Here is a 20,868-nt window from a genome sequence, read left to right as displayed (position 1 = left end):
AGTCTAACTTGTTTTCGTCGTAAAATCTCAATGGAAACTCCGATTGAGACGAAACGAAAAGCGTTTCGATCGGGATTCAAAAGAGAACGCAAAGGAGGACCTTTCTGAAGCCTGACAGGTTGCTATGTATCGAGTGGAGGTCTGACAGGTCGCTACGTAGCGAGTAGAAGCAAACCAAGAAGAGTCCTACTTGTTTTCATTGTAAAATATCAACGGAAACTCCGATTGAGACGAAACGAAAAGGGTTTCGATGAGGATTCAAAAGAGAACGCAAAGTAGGACCTTTTTGAGGCCTTACAAGTTGCTACGTAGCGAGGGGAGAGTTGGCTTGAGCTCGGTCGCTACATAGAGACCGAGCTATGTGCTTGCTCGGTCGCTACGTAACGACCGAGCCGTGTACTTGCTCTGTCCCTATGTAGCGACCGAGCTTGGCTGGAACTCGGTCTCTACGTAGCGACCAAGCTTGGCTGGAGCTCGGTCGATACGTAGCGACCGAGCTATGTAATCAATTTGTTGCGCTTTCTTTTTACGCGATTAACCTAGGGGTTTTCTGCGGTTTTTGGGAGAACCAGTTTTACCCTTCCGAAATGTTTTCGGAAAACGTATTTTGGTAAAATCCTTAGCATTGAGATTTCTCTTGTTCGGTAATGAGCCAAACTTATGGGGTTTGATAAGATTTATCGTTTTCCTTTATGTTTAGAAAGAGAAATCGCGAGCTTGTTTCATTGCACTTCCTGTGGCGAAAAGTCGCAGCAAGGTTTTCGATTTTCTCAAGAACTGTGGCGTTGGCCAGAGGCGCTGGCCAGAGGCGCAGTGGCGGCTGGAATTTTCTTACCAGCGTTATTGTGAGCTGCGATTTTTTCTTTCGAATTTCCAGACAATGTTTTGATCAAGCGTTTTGTGGCTGAGAGTTAGATTGATCCGTACTCCCCCCTCCTTCTAGCGCCAAACTGTGGGAACCGAAATTCACACTATCGGTTTCCGTTTAAATTAGGAAACTAGGAAAACCCTAATTTCCCAGAAGTCCCAGATATCTGCTAATACCACACGTCAAGCAATCAGAACACGAGATAACAACGATAAAGTATAAGGATTCGTAAAAAGAGAGCAAAGAGAAGTCTTATTCCGAATTTGGGTATGAGCATTTACAACAAGGTATCAGCCTGGGCTCGAGAGCTATCAGCGAGATTCCTAGTTCTTAAAAACCTAAGGCGGCTAAACCTAATTGAGTCGCAGCTCGAAATAACAAAAACGGAAAGTTGCCTAATTGCTCTAAGTGCTCAGTTTGTTCTGAGAAAATCCTCATTTATGCCTCTCGCCTAGGACTCCTTATATACTCGCTCCTAGGTCAGTTTACGCTTTTCCTCTTCTGCCCTTAAGCCGTCATAGCTTGAAAATGGAGATATTCCATTTTCCCCGATCTTCGTAATAATCTTCTAAAACTTCGTATTTTTCCGCGGATGCTTGACATTTATCTTTCCTTGCGAACCAAGCATAAACCGTCCTTTGGTTTACGGACTTTTGGTTAAGAAATCGTAAGTGGGCTTCGAGTCACGTCTTAGGCATCTTTGGGCCGTCTTTTGACTCAAAACGTTTATTACGGCTTCTTTCGATAAAAACAAACTTTCCGCAGTTTTTATCATAAACTTCGATTGATGACTTCAAATGACGAGAAACATGAAATGAGTTTGCTACGGTCTTCGGGAGATAGCATTAAAGAGTATATGAGAATGAATGGATTCGTGTCGTATCGACGTTTTGGGAAAGCTCGATCGCTTCGTAATGATCGAAACGTGCATGTGCTCGGTCGCTATGTAGCGACCAAGCTTGGTTCTGAGCTCGGTCGCTACGTAGCGACCGTGCCGTGGGCATGCTCGATCGTTACGTAGCGACCGAGCAGTATGCGTGCTGGGGCTCGGTCGCTACATAGCGGCCGAGCGGCACGTGTGCTCGGTCGCTACGTAACGACCGAGAAATACGCGTGCTCGGTCGCTACGTAGCGACTGAGCTTGGATTAGGCTTGGTCGCTACGTAGCGACCGAGCGGTACGCGTGCTCGGTCGCTACATAGCGACCGAGCCGTGTGCATGCTTGGTCTCCGTGTATTGATCGAGCTTGTCCATGGCCAGTCGGATACGTGTCTGTTGTCTTGGACAATCTGTATTTGGTTCGACCGAGATTTTGAATAAGATTTTACCGCAAGGCTCTTCGTAAAGATTTCTTTGAAGATTACTTTTTGTAAAAACGTTCATGCTGATTTTTACGGACTTTCAGACATTGATTCCGTCGTAACCGATTTTGACCCCAACACTCTCGTTGTGGCTCTAATTATTCAAGACAAGCTTTAAGCTTCAATTTGATATGTTCACTAAGTTTCCTAAACCAACTCTCATTGTATTTATCAACTTAGCTCAGCAGGATTTATTTCAGGAGTCGAACCCACTCTCGCGATTGTCAATTATCCTATGATCAGGTTTGTAGTTAGGTATTGAAGAATACAAGCGATAAGAACCCTAAAACCCTAAATCTAATAAGTAAATTGATCAGACATATTCAAGCAAGACATATAGATAAACTGAATAAAATTCATTAAAAGTAGAGATATATATAAGGAGTTCCAATCAAATCTTTGAATGTGTCTTGTGATCTTCTCTCCAAAAACCTCTGTTAGAATAATAAAATTCTTAGTCTAAAAAATGGCTGTAAAAACAATATAAATAGGTCAAAACATGTACATGGTTCATCTTGAAATTAGTAGAAACTTCTGGGCCAAAAGTGCAATTCTTGAAATCTTGGGTTGGCCATGTGACACATCAGTTTCGACTGACAGTCCTTCGATATATCGGCTTTCACTTCTGTCTTCTTTCATAGCTACGGGTTTTCCAATCTTTAAGCTCCAAATGACTCTATGATCTCCACAATACTCCAAACAGTACCTAGACTTGAAATGACCTTAAAATAGATTAGAAACATAATATAAAGACTCTGTAAAGGACTTATACTATGGGTTAAAAGTGGTAAAAATCATAGTATATCAAACATACTACACAAAACACTGATCACAAATTCATACATTTCTTTACCTTTGTCATGTCCATAAAGCTCTTCAAAACACATGCTTGCGAGATCCAGCTTCTTCGTGGGATCAAAAAATTGTCGCCACAATTAACATCTTATTGATGTTCTTCATCCCATCCCAGTATTTGTCAAACTTCACATACATCTCCACAGCCTTTTCCTTGAGTTCATGATCTTTTCTATGGCTCAAATCCATAAGGTTAGCAGTTATGGTTACAATTCCCATAACACTTGTAAGCACTGAGAGAGGTAGAGTCAGATACACCTAGAGTGAAGTTGTAGAAGATGACTAAGAACCGGTCAAATCTTTTTATTTCTCTACAATGAGTAAACTGAGGAGGGCCTATCAGGTTGATGATATGTGCACTACATCTCAAATGCATGAATTCTCCATCTAAAACTAATGCCTCGTTAGGCAGTAAAAAAAACTGACTCTGAAATCTTCTCAATGCAGATTAATTAGGCGTTGAATTGTCTACATTTACAGAGAATACCTTTCCTATTCCCAGTCTACATTTACAGAGAACCTTTGAAATTGTCTCACTTTTATGATCAGTGACGTGTTTGAACCCAATGATAAATTTCTTCAGTCGCCAACACACATCACTGTAATGGGAGTCACAACCATGTAACTAGCACATGTGAGAAAGAACAAACACATAAGAATCAAACCAAACACATAAGGAACAAAATCATTTAAACTAAAGTCCTTAGGCGTTACTTGAGCCACCCAAATATCAGTAGTCAGTGAAACTGTTTGCTTATTTTCTTTAAAGCACTTCTTCATAACAGCCTTCCGCTGCAGATACAGCTAAAAATGTCTCTTGTTGATGTCCTTCTTGAAAGAGGTTTGTATAGTTCCATCTACACACCTAACATACAAAGTTATATACTAAAATAAACTAAAGCATTAAACTATGTCTTACTTAGATAATATAAGAGAAATCTGACCTTGGTACAAAATTGTTTCCAAGCAACACCTTCTACGAAGCACAGTGGTAACTCTCCTATCACCATTATCTCATTTGTTGCTTCTCTGAAAGTGTGTTCACTAATCATTGCAGCCTTCAGCTTTCCTTCTTCGCTGATGGCAGGCTGATAAGAGCTTTGACCCTCTGAAAGGGTCTTGATGTGTTTGCATACGGAAAGATGCTTCAGAAAGTTTGTTGTTTCCAACTTTGTAGAACAACAAAACTCCTTATTAAAATAATGATATATACATTTGTCACGATTCTCCTTTGTTCTTGTGAAATGTCCCAAGATTTTAGACCTTGCAGGAAGAATCCTAGGTTATTTCTTTTCCTGGTATGTTGCTCTACTAGATTCAGGTGATTCTTTACCCTTGCCTTTACTGTCTGCCGTCAGCAACTCTTGTCCTTCATCGGCTTCTACATCATTGTTAACAGTAACTTGGTTTGGAGTTGAAGATGAATCCATCTGAAATAAAAGAGAGTATTGGATTCATCACATAAGACAAAGCGATAAAACACATTCATAAATCATCTACAAAACTCTACTCAACACGTGATTCGTTACAAAGAAATAAGATTCATCTTCAAAAACCCCAAAAAGTCAATCGCATGCATGATTCATCTATATAAAACTGGCCTAACCGACTCATGACTCGTTACGTAGGAATAAGATTGTCAACTCGTGACTCATAATAGAGGAAGACAATGTCGACTTGTGACATGTTACTAACCTGGAATTGATTTCTCTAAATCACAGATGGTGGAGACAGAGTGAGCTCAATATTTAGGTTTGAAGCATGATAGACACTCTGCTACTCTTTGATTTAATAGGAGATTAGGGATTTCGAAACTAGGAAGAAGATGAATTGCTCCGTGTAATGATTTTGATCTGAAACACAAAATATTGGAACTCGTAAAACGCATGTTGTCTATACACAAGATATGTATAATGTCATAAAATTTTGATTTATTTTGGGTTATGTTTCAGTTATCGGTTTAAACCAAACCAAACCCACGGTCCAATATATTGAAAGATGAAACCCGATCAGGTTTTTTAAAGTATCTGAAACCGATATGATACCCTTTATTTTGGGTCGGGTTCGAGTTCGGGTTACGACTTTGTGCCCATGCCTAAGAGAAGATGTAACAAGACAACAATAAAACAAAAGAAAAAAAAAAGACAACTGTGGGAAACAGAATATGCTTTTTATTTATGGATTATTGATTTAGTATGCTATTATTAATCATATCATACAGCCTAATTAGTCGGTTTGCAATTCCTAGCCAGCAATTATGTGAAAAATTGTGGAAGGTTACATGAAAAAAAATTTGGATTATTAATTGAAGATAAGTTAGCATAGATAACAAAAAAAGAAACGAAACTAAGTACCCATAAGAAGGTATGTGCTAGGATATTCTTTGTGTATTATGTATTTTAGCTTGGGTTGACTAGTGCAGTTGATAATAGGAGATTGTACTATGTTTAATATATGTTGTTTACATATCATGCATGTCCAACACATTTGGTGTTCTTTCTATACGTCACTTTGCTTATATTATCATATGCAACAATGTAAAATATAGTATGTCGTATCATCGTGTGTCCAATGTTTTTCTCCAACAACCACCATGAAATAATTGAAAGGATATTATGAATATTATACTATATTTTATCTTATGACATAGTATATTATGTAACAATATCTAGTGATTTTCTCTTTTTTTTTTGTCACTCAATGTGTTTATTTTCTCTTTTTATCTGTTCTTGTTTTTCTCTTGTTTTTCTTTTATGATTTAATGATTATTATGTTCTATTCACAATATTGCCAATGTACGCTCCTTCTCTTCATTCTCATGCTCCTCTTCCTCCTCCTCTTTTTTAATTTCCCGCCACCCGCACCCCCTTGAAGTTTGTAAGACAATTATGTTTATTAATATGCTATTGATGACAAAACAAATACTATTTTTCAAATACATATAGTATAGTATAGTTTTTATGATTCATATTGTGTTACTCGGCCAGACAGCACGTGCGGGTAAGGAGAAAGTGGTCCACTTTTGTGTAAAACCGTCACATACCAGCACCACTTTATTATATGGTTATTTGATCAATTTTTCTCCTACTATATGCATTCCGCCAATTCACCCTTAAATGAAAGCTTTTAGTTTAACAAAAATTGTGAAGGTTGTCCACTTAAAATGGAACCACAACAGAGGCTGAACTCTGAAAACAAAAACAACATATGACATGGAAAAAACATTTTAAATAGTGTTATATAAAAACATTGAGGAAGAATATTTTCATATTGAGGAAAAGTATTATTAGCAAGGTCCATTTTAAGTGGAAGGTTGTCCACTTAAAATGGAACCACATCAGAGGCTGAACTCTGAAAACAAAAACTAACATATGACATCGAAAAATCATTTTAAATAGTGTTATATAAAAAACATTAAGGAAAAGTATTTTCATATTTAGGAAAAGTATATTCATATTGAGGAAAAGTATTATTAGCAAGGTTTTATTTAAAATCATTTGCATTGTATATTGACAATTAAAAAGAAGACTCTTCATGTGGATATGATGAGTAAAGGTGATTTTCTTCTTTCATCTAAATAAATAGCTTGGAGTAGTGAGCAAATCAATTGTTATGACCAGTTTCAGATTCAATTCAGATGTGAAGAATCAAAAATAAACTCCCTAGCAGCAGGTTTTACTGAAGTAACTTTTGCATAAATCTAAAAATTGTTGTAGTGGTGCAATCTAGATCAGCCTCAATTAAAGGCTTTGAATATAATGTGTGGATCAGCCAGATAAGGCCAATGCACAATCTAATGGGCTGAAGTTGACTTAAGCAAAGTTTAGTGGGTTGAGAAAGATCTAATAGATTTGATCCATGAAGTATTGTACCGAGAGAAGACAAAATCTATGACTTCATAAGGTGTGGATGATCAAGTCTTTGTCAGAAAATGAAAGGGATGAACAAGTTTGGATAGAAAATGGACTGGATAAGTTAAAATGACTGAGAAATGGACTGAACAAAAGAGATGGGCGAGAAATGGCTTGGAAATGGAAGATGAAGAACCAAAGCTTGAAATGGATCATCATAAGCATTTTCATCAACCAAATGATTCGTGGATAGGATGCAGTTGTTCATGGATCAACTCAAGGGGGAAGATGAGGGGTGTACTAGAGGCCACGATCACTCGTTTGTGAACTGTGGTCTTCTCCTTGAAGATGTGGAATGGTAAAAAGATGCATAGCTAATCTATGCCATATATGTGCCATGCTTTTGCCAAAATGATCACGTTGGAGATTCTTCTTCGTATGCGAGTTCAATGTTCTTATGCTGAGCAGAGAAATCAATTGATACGATATAAGCTTGAAAGTTTCAAAGACTGATGGTTGAATCTTAAAACTCAGCTGGTTACAAAATATAAAGGATAAACATCATCTATTATGTCTAAAAAATCCCTAATCTTAACCTATTTTATTTCTGGAAATCAATTCCTATCCTAATTGTTTCATATGGTTTAATAATATTTCTAATTCTATTTGATTTAAGATATCCAAGTCTATCCCTAATTGTTTTAAATTTAAACAAAAAAAAACTTATTTACAATAAAAATAAGCCATGTGGACGTTTTAAATCTTCTTGGGCCAAGTCTAGACCAAGAGTCCTAGTTTTGACTAAATGACTAGGATTTTATTTTACATTTTACATATAATAATCATACTATTTTATGAAAAAAACGTTGAAAATGACATTACATGGCTCTTGGGTCACGTAACAACTTATAGACAACGTCTTTCAATTTAGAGAACAAAATAAAATTTGAGTGGAAAAATATATATAGTGTGCTATTAACTGATGGTGAACGATTTTAAAGAGAAGCAGAACTTTAACTAAAACTTGCTCTTTGAGAGAATATCTACTGAACTAACCTTTTATTAAAGACGGAATTTTAGAAAGGAGGAACACTTGCATGAAATAAGTTTTACAATTAAAGTAATTGTTTTGTGACCAACTCTTGTACATCACCGCTGAAGGGAAAATTCACAAAAAGAGAATTGTGTCCTTAATTTAAGGATTGGTTTGGTTTAGTTTTGGTTCAAGTTTTGTTAAATATTTAAAATCTGAACTAAAACTTTTACAAGTTTAGTTAAACCGAGTTGAATTGGATACCTTTGAAAATTGCTGTTTATGGAAATGAAGGTTTTTAATTATTATAGTAAATATAAACAAACAAAGAGTGATCCTGCCGGCTCTGTTTTCTAGAGCTCACTTTCCTGTATAAATTTCAAATTATGACTCCGGTCTATTGTATTAAGCATGTATCTTTTTAATATAAGTATCTTTGTGCTAAATAAAGAAGGGAAATTGGTATATATAACCAAGAAAAAAGCATAATTTGCACACTAACCAATTGACCTATTATACCAATATGTCTCATGTTTTTAATGTAATAATGCCCTTTTATCCTTGTAAGCAACTGGCTCAACCTGAAAAATAATAACAATTTACATTATTAATTATTTCTTGCAAGTAATTTAATTTTAGATATCCACTCATCTTCTGCAAGTAATTTAATTTTAGAGAAGATGAATTTTTTTCTTCTCAAATTTGTGGGATTGTTGATGAAATTGTCTTTGTTGATAGTTACGAGAAATAATAGAGCTTCATAGACTCGTGTGGTGAACGACAAGACTTGTGCAGTGGCGATCACCTCCATCTATATAATCGGCTCCATCATCATGATCAATTATCTCACCGCCACCACCGTATTTGTTTCTGCTGCAGTTGTTCTTCTTCTCCTAATTTCTACGACCGTGTGTTCTTCCATTCCATCTACTGTATCAAGTATAAATTTTTTCTCTCCAATACGGTTACATGTATTATATCCACTGATTTCGTCACACAAACTTATATTTTGTCACTGTAAATGATCTATATTTGATTGGAGAAGATGAACAGATTTTGTTTATTGTATTATCTTCTATTTTATGTATATAGAATAGAAATGTAAAACAATATGTATTATGTTTGTTTTATTCATATTATGTAATGCATTTTGTTACTATACTATTATATTATGTTCCATTCCATTTGGGTTTATGGTTTATATTTGGGTTTAGGTTTACTTATTAAAGTTTAGGGTTTATATTTGGATAAGGATTTAGTGATTAGAACTTTAGGTTTAGTATTTAGAAGGTGACATGTATGGTTGGGGTTTAGGGTTTTATTTTTTCCATGCAATCACAGACAATTCATAAACATACTATGTTATTTATTTTGTTCCCTTCTATTTGGGTTTTGGATTTATATTTGGGTTTAATTAGGGTTTACTGATTATAGTTTAGGGTTTATATTTGGATAAGGATTTAGTGATCAGATCTTAGGGTTTAGTATGTAGAAGGTGAAAGGGTATGGTTGGGGTTTAGGGTTTTAACTTTTTCCATGCAATCATAGACAATTCATAATTTTATCAATATGTACTATGTTATTTATTTTGTTTCGTTCTATTTAGGTTTTAAGTTTATATTTGGGTTTATTGTTTACTTTTGGGTTTAGGGTTTACTGATTAAAGTTTAGGGTTTAATATTTATGGGTGGGGTGAGACTGAGATAAGGTTTAGTATCTAGGAATTGGACTTGGGATATGTTTAGTATTTAGGGGTTGTAGCTCGGGTTGTAATCCTATACTACTTCGGTGATAAGGGTTTAGGGTTTAGTATTTTTGGGTTGGGGTGGTGTGGAATTTTGGTTTATTTCTTAGGGGCTGGGATGGGGTTGGTATCCTAAACAACTTTTGTAAAATGGAATAGAATATGTTGGATATTCCGTATAGACTGGTTTTATTCATTTTTATACTATACAGATTGACTGGAATATTGTTTTTTCAGTTTAGTTTATGTTGGTTTCGGGTTCAGGCCGGATAAGCAGTACATTTCGATGTCAGCATAGAAGTTTAAAAATATTACTATTAAAATTATTCACTGTCAAAAATGTAAACTGTAAGAACATTTCCCTTCGTTCTTGTTAGTTTTTTTTGTATTTTGATATGTGGTTCTCGTCACGACACGCAACACTCACATACTATCACTTTTAACTGGTTACTTGTTAAGGCAAAGGGTAAAACAGGTTAGTTTGTGTATGAAATATCTGACACTAAATAACGTCAAAAACAAAGTTACTTGCTTAATTTAGTCTCGATTTATGTCTAGTACGCAAATTAGCCCTAAGAAAATTAGAATGTATAACCAAGAAAAAAACATAATTTGCACACTAACCAATTGACCTATTATACCAATATGTCTCATGTTTTTTATGTAATAATACCTTTTTATCCTTGTAAGCAACTGGCTCAACCTACAAAATAATAACAATTTACATTATTAATTATTTCTTGCAAAAAAACCTCGTGTCTCTTTGATATCCACTCATCTTCTCAAGTAATTTAATTTTGGAGAAGATGAATCTGTTTCTTTTCAAATTTGTGGGATTGTTGATGAAATTGTCTTTGTTGATGGTTGCGGTGATTAATAGAGCTTCATAGACTCGTGTGGTGAGCGACAAGACTTGTGCAGTGGTGATCACCTCCATTTATATAATCGGCTCCATCATCACGATCAATTATCTCACCGCCACCACCGTATTCGTTTCTGCGGCAGTTGTTCTTCTTCCCCTAATTTCTACGACCATATGTTTTTCCATTCCATCTACTGTATGTATCAAGTATAAAGAATCGGTGAGTTTGAAAAAAAAAAAAAATAATAAACAATCGGTGATGGTAGTTTGTTTGACAAATATTAGTGTTCAAGAAACAAAGAACCAAAGTTGTTAAAATCAACATGGGTTATTTAAAATACAGGAATAAGAAAGTTGCAACCACCATGTTGGTTCGTTTTCAACACCTGTCTTGTTTATGGGTCATTATTACAACTGTATCCGATTCTTCTCTTTCAAGCATCATTTATAATACCAGAAAACTCCCCATTACGTTTCACATCTTCCAAATATATATAGATAAATAATATAGATTATGATATGAAAAATAAATTTGTTAATATATGAATTCACCACCAACTTATGTTGTATTGGAAGAACAGCAACCTTAGTAGCTTTCATGTCCTCCTCAACTTCCTCAATCATTTACTTTCTTTTATGCTACATTATACTCTTCTTTATAGTTATATAACTTCTCACCGTTATCAAAACCCTTCATTGTTGTATTCATCGACCAAAAGCAAGATCGAAAAATGAGGACCAAATCTCAGTCTTCTGTTAATCTGAAGGTCATATTCACATGCTGCTCAATCTTGATATTTCTCATTATCTTCTTTGCAAGATCAAACATCTCTTCCTCCTCCTCAAAGCCCCTTTCCGAAACCAATCTCTCTCAAGAAGAAGTAGAAAATCAGCATAAACCAAAAGGATGTCCAACAACACAACAATGCACAAAGATGCCAATCTCTTTATCCGACGCATTAGTTCACTACGTCACCAGTAACGTCACTCCACAACAGACATTCGACGAAGTCTCTGTCTCAAAGAGAGTCTTGGACAAGAAGTCTCCATGTAACTTCCTAGTCTTTGGATTAGGTCACGATAGCTTGATGTGGGCATCTCTCAACCATGGTGGTCGTACCTGTAAGTGTTTTTAATTTCCTCTGCGTCTATCATTACAACAACAGAGCTAACGAAGTTTCTTGTTTCAGTGTTTATTGAGGAAGACAAGGCTTGGATCGAGACTGTGACTAACAAGTTCCCAAACTTGGAATCTTACCACGTCGTTTACGACACTAAAGTGAAAAACTCCGACAAGTTGATGGAGTTGGGAAGATCAGAGGAGTGTACATCCGTCACCGATCCAAGAAACTCGAAATGTGATCTAGCGTTGAAAGATTTTCCGGCAGATTTTTACGAGACGAAATGGGATCTGATCATGGTAGATGCTCCAACTGGTTACCACGAGGAAGCTCCAGGCAGGATGAGCGCTATTTACACGGCGGGGCTTTTGGCTCGCAACCGTGAAGATGGAGAAACTGACGTTTTTGTTCACGACGTTAACCGTCCAGTGGAAGATGAGTTCTCGGCGACTTTCTTGTGTAAGGGATACATGAGGGAGCAAAATGGGAGGCTAAGGCACTTCACCATCCCTAGTCACAGGGCTCGAACTGGAAGACCGTTTTGTCCTGTGGATGTTGATCGCCGCCGTTGATTTTATTTTTTCCAGGAAATATTTGTGTTGCGGAGATCTATGCAGTTAACCGGACTCAGGGCCGGTAAATTGATTTACCTAGTGGATCTAGAGTCACTTTACTTAGCTTTTTGTGTGTGTTTTTGCTTTATCTTGATGATTACCGTTTGGTTAAGGATTCAGTGCATTTACTGAAACGATGTTTGTTTAATGTAGTTATTCATATAATTATTTGTCATTTTAATGAACACAAATAAGAAAAAAATATCAGATACGGTATAGAAAGTACTCCCTCCCCTCTCTTCTTAAATATCAGATGTTTAGCTAAAACACACACATATATTAACAATTTTTTGTCTAAAAAATATTATTAAAACTATAAATTAATGATATTCAACCAATTACAAAATAAATTATTAAATATGATTGATTACATAGTTTTTAATAAAGTAAAAGTCACATAAAAAAATAAAGACATCTTATAATTATATATTAGAACATTAAAATTCTTTGAAACAACTACATTTAAGAACAAAGGAAGTAAATTGTATTTTTGCTGATTTTGTTTTTTTTTTTAAAGAAGAATTGATTTTTAATACAATATAAAGCATACATAAAAAACTGTTCAAAAAAGCGTCTCAAAAGAGTTTGGTTTGAATGCTTGGAAGCTAAAGGAGCCTCAGAAGATATGTCATCTTATATGGCAATTGATAACATGTCATGTAGCATTAACTAAAGATTTGATAACACATAATATGAGATGCGATAGTTATTGCCCACGATGTAGAGAACCGTAAGAATCTGTTACTCATGCCATCTTCGAATGTCCGTCAGCTTTACAAGCTTGGTCCCTATTAGCACACCAACAAGCCCAAATATCTTTCCGGTGTCGAGTATTTATGCTAATATGAACTATCTATTCTGGAGAAAGAACTACATTGTTGAGTTAGAATTAGACATGGATCCTTATCCTTGGATAATCTGGTATATTTGGAAGGCCCGAAATGACAAGCTTTTTAGGTGGATAGATAGAGATCCATTGGAGCTAGTTCGTTATGCAGAGAGTGAGTGTCAAGCTTGGTTCAATGCAAACGAGATGGTGCCATCTACCCCACAAGATCACAGTACTGATGAACCCCAAGTTTTAAGCTTGGGTAACATCTGCATGATAGATGAGTCATCGACATCCACGTCATGGTTTAGCGGGTGTGGATGGGTTTGGATTGATATATTGGGGAAGGTCCTATTTATGGGGACACAGAATTCTACACGGCGAGAGTCTGCCTTGCATTCAGAAGTGGAAGCCCTACGATGGGCGATGAGGAGTATGCTTCAACATTTGACATGTCAGAGCTTTAGGACGGATTGCAAAGATTTGATCGCTATGATTAGGGAGTTCAATGCTTGGCCAAGCTTTGCAACAGAGTTGAAGAGGATAGGGACTTTGCAAATATGATTTATGGACTTCAAAATTATTCATATTCCAAGAGCGTAAAATCAAATTTCGGATTTTTTAGCTAGGATTGCGAGGTCTTTCTATAAAGATCTATGTTTGATTGGTTGTTCTATTCCGGTCTAGTTACCCAGACCACCTCAACTTGAGTAATAGAATAATCTTTTGATATGAAAAAAAAAAAAAAGAGTTTGGTTTAGCGAAGTAAACAAAGAAAATGATAAAAGAGCAAAATACTGGCTGAAAAACTGACCTGGGACTAGTTTCGCCACAACCGCCATATCAAGTCATCAATTAAATCATACATCCACCAAACCCATCTAAGTGTACCTATAGGCCATAAGACAAGCTTACTTTTTTTCAGTGGTCTTTATGTTCACTTTGTGTAAGAATATAGGTATTTATGAGGATCGTTAAGATATATCGAACTGATTGGCAACCAAAAGGTATATTTTAAAGAAAAATTTTCTAGCATATCTTTTATAAGTTTTTGTCACAAGAAAATAGTTCTTAATGAGGAAAATGACCAAAATAAGTTTTATTGAAGTGTAAAAATACATTTATACCATAGGGTTAATTAATCTAGACTTAGGGTTTAGAGTTAAGGGATAGAGTTTTGAGGATGGGGTTTCAAATTAAAAAAAAAAAAAAAAATTCAAAATAAAAAAGGGCTATTTTGATCATTTTTCTTATTGAATGATGTTTTAACTCAAAAATACTTTTTGAGAGAATTGTCATATTTTAAATATCTACTGCATTTAAGTTACCTTATTAAATAAAGTATAATACGTTTTAGATTGCATTTTGCGCATAATGAACATTATGTATACAAATTATTTTACGTAGTATTATTTATTTTAGTGTTTTACATATTATGAATAATAAAAAATAAAAATTCTAAATAATTGAAAATTAATAACTATTATGTATATAATTAAGTTGACGTGAGCAGATAATTCAAAACAACCACATCTTGTTTATTTACAATCAGTTTATAGTAAATAAATCCAAACAATCACTTTTAACTATTTTATATGGTATATAGTTAAGTTTAAATGATATTAACATATATATATAGTATATTTTAATATGGTTATCTATTAAATAAGATTTTTTACTCATATGATTTATGACAATTTATATCTTTTTTTTCTCTAGTAGTTGTAACTTAGCCTCATTTTTCTTGTTCACCAATTGATCTAATTCTTGATAAATATAAATTAGTATATGCACATCTCAAGACATGCTCAAATACACTTAAAGATATAGAACTCTTCAAAGCAAGCTCCGGTTTAGCATTCTTCTGCGTCCACTCCTTGCTTCCGCGGTTGTAACATCTAATAAGTCCTCACTCATCGAGTATGACTTCATAGTTAGATTGGTTTAAGATTTTACATTCCCATTCCAACAAAACGGCCTACTAATTCAATACTTATAATACACTCGAGCTCTCTTTCAACCATGATCTTGATAATGACGTCATAGAATGCCTTTGATACCATGTAAAGAATTCTAGATTAAAAAAAACTAACACAAGACTGTAAAACCCAAGAATCCTGAAAGGAATAAAAATCTTTTAAATATGAATACGAATATGGAATAACATCAAGAGAAAACTTGACAATATTATAGAAAAGCAAGAAAAGTTAGGAAGAAAACTTTTTTGAAAAAACTTCTTGTGCATATTACAAATGATGAGGTGAAAAAGTATTTAGACCATGTACAATGAGGTAGTTGAAAATGTTATTCTACGATTGAAAGCTTGCAATGATGGTGTAGAAAAAAAAAATATAAATTGTTATTCAATGTTATTCAACTAGTTGAAAAATATAGAAGTATGGTCCACATGGAAGACTTAAACCAATCAAAGTTAATATGTGTCTTCCACGCTCTTGAAAAAAGAGTCAATGTTGGAAATTCTACCGGTTTAAAACAAATAAAAAATAACAATATAACTATTAAATCCTAATTGGTTGTTTAAATAATATAGATTTGTATTCACTCTTATTGTTTCAAGTGAATTATTTTATATGAAATATTTTTTTTTAAAAAAAAATTATATCAAAATTCTTCATTTTTATGCTTCATAAATAGATATTGATTCATTTAATTTGGATACATAATTTTTATTATAATATTTCTATTATTTACTAATAAATTATTATTTATATAAATGAATTTTTTATTAAAATCAAATTTATCATTAAAATTTATAAATCGAAAATTGAAAATATTTTTATCAGTAAAATGGTAGAATGTTAAATTTTTAAAGAAAATCATTGTATAACATAAAAGTTAAATAAGTGTTAATAATAAGTGGAATAAAGACAATATAATAGGATGATGTGGATTGTAAAAATGTAAAAAGGTGGCTGCTGAATAATAGTTATATAACCTCAAACATCTTACAAAATATCTAAATTATTCAACCAAAACCTCCTTCTTAAATATATTTCGAGTTTTTTACTACAATATCTAGATGTTTGTATAGTAAAATATTACATACTTGTCCAATAAAATCCTCTTCAACACTTGAGGAGATGATGATGTTTCTAGAAAAAATGGGGTTAACTTGATTATATCCAATAATATATTATTTGATTATGAACCCATAATTAAGAATAAGCCAAAATCAGGTTTAGCTTTAATAAAAGATACGATTAGAATAGCTGTGAGACCATGTCACAAATCGCTTTATAACTTATCATTTTGTTTTCTAGAGATTTAGCAAGTGTAAATCGAGATGAGTAGATCAATGTTTATTTAAATTGAAAGTTGAAAGTTGGTAGTAATTAACTTCAATGTTTATTTGAATTTACATAATAATGGTAGATCATAGTCTTCTAATGTTGCAGATGTTGTGCTTCTTGCTCCAACTATGTTTTTTTTTTTTTTTTTTTTTTGACAGCAAAGAATTTACAAACTCATATTGACTCCGTAAACCAAATAGGTAACTCCACATCCATGTGAACAACGAAAGACGACTGTTTCCTAGCACTGCGTGCTAAGCTATCCGCCCGTAGGTTCTCCGTCCGTGGTACATGAATGATGTCTGAGTTGAGAAAACTAGTTTTTAAAAGCTTAATGTCTTCCAGATAACTTCTAAATACTGGTCATTCGTCTGGTTCCGAAACTATCTTCACCAATTGAGAACAATCCGTTGCAAACGTCACCTGAACTTGTCTTAAATTTTTCATACATTCCATTGCCCAAATTAAGGCCTCCACCTCCGAATGAAGAGGTGAGAGACATGCCCTTACATTCCTTGCCCCTAATAAACCATCGAAACCCGGTAAGGTACTATACCAGCCTTGCCCTGAAAATAAATCCTTATCTTTCTATGATCCATCTATGAAGCACCATCGTCCTGACGTCACTGACGTGGAAGTGGTCTGTGCCTGCTTTCCCCTCGTTGGATCCTTTACTACCTGTGCCTCAGTCCAGAGTGATGACTCTAATTCTGCTAATTTAAGTGTTTCAAGTGGATTAATATCCAGATTGCTAAAAACTTTACTATTCTGGTCTTTCCATATATACCATAATATTCATGCAATTGGTGGCCATCCATCTTTGAGTTAACTCTCCAAAAAAGATGATCCATATTAGTAAACAAAGAACCGATAGGAAAAATATTGGGATGCGATGGGATTTTAGATAATGCCCAAACTTGACGTGCTGGAGGACATTCAAAAAACACATGGTTTGTTGATTCCTCCGGGTCGCCACATCGGGCACAACATATATCCCCTTGTATCCCTCTTGATTTGAAATTTTTCAGTACCGATATACATCCTGAAAGGAGTTGCCATAAGAAATGTTTTATTTTCGGGGGGCACCGCACTTTCCAGCAGAACGCTTTTAATGCATCCACCGTGGGACCATAAAATTCTGGTGGTTTTTCTTTATCAGGATATACCCTTTCCACTTGATAACCTGATTGGACCGAATATTTCCCATTGTTGGTAAAATGCCATCCATTTCTGTCCTCTATCGGATTCCGACTTAGTGGAATACTTTCGATGTTGGAAAGCTTTCGATCTTTTTCTGGGTTTTGATGATTTTACTATTTATATATCTTCGTACTAGCTGTTTTCCTGCACCATGTGCAGTAAGAAATTTTTTAAATCTAACTTATATTTAAAATAAATTCTATTAAATATTATAGATTTTACTATTTTTTTACTAATATTTAATATAGATTTGATATATATTAAATCAATTTGTATAAAACTAATAAAATGATATAAAATTGTATAATTATTAAAACTTTAACCTAAACAATATTTATAAAATTTGTATATATACAAGAAACTAATGATCTTACGATTAGATATTTAAATTTTTTTTAAATGTAGAAATTTTTGAAAGCTTTAGTAATACAAATTGTATAATTATACAAAAATAATAATATTTCGAAATTTGAAATGTTATATATGAATATATTTATTTTATAGATGATGTATGAGCTATTAACATATTTAAAAAAAGTTTACCAAAAAGAAATACAATATTAAATATAATATATGAATAATTATCATATTCTAATAAGTTTGCCAAAAATATAAATCAACATTAAATGAAATTATCCATATCATATTTTTCTGGAAGACATGTCATCAATTTCATTAGCAATGTCATATTTATTTTGTGAAATTGATTATATAGAAGACATGTGACAAAATCACTTCGCAAATATAGTCTAAGAGATTGTTTAAATAATTTATAAATTTTTCTAGTAAAAGATTGTACAAGTTATAACGACTATATACATAGATTTCCCCCTTTAAGAAATAACTAAATGGTTAACTGTTAGTACTTTCCCAATTGTCACATCCCCCTTTAAGAAATAACTAAATGGTTAACTGTTAGTACTTTCCCAATTGTCACAAGTGACACAAACAACTGGAAAGTGACACATTAGACTCTGAGACCTCACGGGATTGCATGAGATGCTTGTGAACATAGCCGCAGCTGAAAAGAAGTATGTTACGAGAGTGAGAGAAGAACTAAAAAAACAACTGTCACAACTCGTTCAGCACATGAAACCAATTATGACATGGCGAACCATACCAACTAACCACCCATATCCTCAGTATTTAACTGTGAACTCCACTCAAACCTTTTTCAAACTCATTCTTCTTGAAACCTGTCAACAATTTAACTTAATGGCAATTCAACGTTTTGTATTATTAGCTACTTTGGGTCTGGTGGTGTTTGGTCTAGAAACGGCCGTGTCACAGCGACAACAACAATCACAAGTCACATGTTTATACATCTTTGGTGACTCCTTGGTCGATAACGGAAACAATAATAGGTTTGGTTTTGCGTTTTACATTCTATTATTGTATATTTTTATCCATATATGCATGTGTTAGACAAGTCATTGTAAGTTTGAATATATGTAGGCTGCTTTCTCTTGCGAGGGCTAATTACCGGCCTTATGGCATCGACTTTCCCCAAGGTGCAACCGGAAGATTCACCAATGGTCGCACTTACGTTGATGCTCTTGGTACTTTTGTGTGCATCTATATTTTTCCCCCTACTGATTCTTTAAAAAAAACATATCTATTGTTACTAAAACTTTTATACATTTCTCTTGTTTTTTGTAGCTCAAATTCTTGGATTTCGGACTTACATTCCACCATACTCCAGGATTCGTGGCCAGGCTTTGCTAAGAGGTGCGAATTTTGCATCTGGTGCGGCCGGCATTAGAGATGAGACCGGAGACAACTTGGTACACAAAACTATAAGTTTTTAATCCTATCATGTGAAATTTTGAACTAACATGGAAACTTTGCAGGGTGCGCATACTTCTATGAACCAGCAGGTCAATTCTTACACGAGCGCGGTTCAACAAATGCTTCAATACTTCAGAGGAGACACAAATGAGCTCCAAAGATACTTAAGCCGTTGTATCTTTTATTCGGGAATGGGAAGTAACGATTACCTCAACAACTACTTCATGCCTGACTTTTACTCAACCAGTATGGATTACAACGACAAAACCTATGCAGAGTCCCTCATTAAAAACTACACACAACAGCTCACTGTAAGGCTTCATCAATAGTGTATACTATAATCATGAAACTAATGGTTTACTTGCATATCTCATATGGTTATTTTGTTTGTTCTCAGAGATTGTACCAATTTGGAGCCCGGAAAGTGATTGTTACCGCAGTGGGACAAATTGGGTGCATTCCTTATGAGCTAGCTCGCTATAATAACCGCAACAACAGTACAGGCAGGTGCAATGATAAGATTAACAATGCAATTGCGTTGTTCAACTCTCAGCTCAAGAAACTAGTTGATCGTTTCAACAATGGTCAGTTGCAAGGAGCCAAGTTTGTTTACCTTGATACCTACAAGAGCACTTCAGATCTTGCTGCCAATGGAGCCGCTTACGGTGAGTTCTACATAAAATTCATACACAATCCAATACATTGAAGGTAAGTAAGTCTACAAATTCTAATAATGGCATTTCTTCAACATTTATACCAACAGGATTTGAGGTAGTGGACAAAGGTTGTTGTGGGGTGGGGAGGAACAATGGTCAGATAACGTGTTTACCCTTGCAGCAGCCGTGCAGTGACCGGACCAAGTATCTCTTTTGGGATGCGTTTCACCCGACCGAGACGGCTAACATATTGCTGGCCAAGTCTAATTTCAACTCTCGAGCTTACGCTTACCCCATTAACATTCAAGAACTTGCCAATCTTTGAATAAAGGAGATCTTGATATGAAAGCATGTGACATGTAACCAAGCTAGTTGTATGCCGTGTTTCTTCACTTATATAGTTCTTTGAAATAACTATGAATTTTCTTTGTTTTGTATTGTTCCTCTTATTTTCAACGATGACTATGTATGACTCAAATATTATAAGCTCATTGCAAATTGTTAACCACATGATTTAATAAAGTTGTCATATTATGTACAACTACAATTCTTTCTTATATTTTCATTGCTATATTTATTATGTACAAATAACTTTATACTCCAATTCTCAAGTGTCAATCATGTTAGTAGTTACAAAATAAAATGTAATGCTCTATTTTGTACAACTTCCATGATTGGTTACATGATCAATGGTTGCAATAAGTACCATTAGCTTTACTTGACAAGTAGCCGTATTACTTGACATTCAACAGGTCTGTAAAAGGTCGGTTTTCTA

The 20,868-nt window shown here is 34.5% G+C and overlaps 2 protein-coding genes across 2 annotated transcripts; both read left to right on the top strand.

The window, feature by feature from the left end:
• The first annotated feature begins 2,326 nt into the window (after positions 1 to 2,326).
• LOC103868865 (glucuronoxylan 4-O-methyltransferase 3) lies at positions 2,327 to 19,589 on the top strand. Its single transcript, XM_033291655.1, has 5 exons — positions 2,327 to 11,696; positions 11,765 to 19,013; positions 19,105 to 19,208; positions 19,309 to 19,433; positions 19,500 to 19,589. The coding sequence occupies exons 1-2, from the start codon at positions 11,306 to 11,308 to the stop codon at positions 12,265 to 12,267; spliced, it is 894 nt and encodes a 297-aa protein (XP_033147546.1). The 5' UTR covers positions 2,327 to 11,305; the 3' UTR covers positions 12,268 to 19,013; positions 19,105 to 19,208; positions 19,309 to 19,433; positions 19,500 to 19,589.
• LOC103868864 (GDSL esterase/lipase At1g33811) lies at positions 18,777 to 20,634 on the top strand. The gene is made up of 6 exons (XM_009146923.3): positions 18,777 to 19,013; positions 19,105 to 19,208; positions 19,309 to 19,433; positions 19,500 to 19,748; positions 19,835 to 20,102; positions 20,201 to 20,634. Exons 1-6 carry the CDS (start codon positions 18,865 to 18,867, stop codon positions 20,416 to 20,418), a joined length of 1,113 nt encoding a protein of 370 aa, XP_009145171.1. The 5' UTR covers positions 18,777 to 18,864; the 3' UTR covers positions 20,419 to 20,634.
• Positions 20,635 to 20,868: the final 234 nt, after the last annotated feature.

This window comes from Brassica rapa, chromosome A05 (genome assembly GCF_000309985.2).
Source record: "Brassica rapa cultivar Chiifu-401-42 chromosome A05, CAAS_Brap_v3.01, whole genome shotgun sequence".
Classification (NCBI taxonomy): Eukaryota; Viridiplantae; Streptophyta; class Magnoliopsida; order Brassicales; family Brassicaceae; genus Brassica; species Brassica rapa.
The sequence above is the reverse complement of the archived record's forward strand: the minus strand, read 5'-3'. Positions and strand labels throughout refer to the sequence as shown.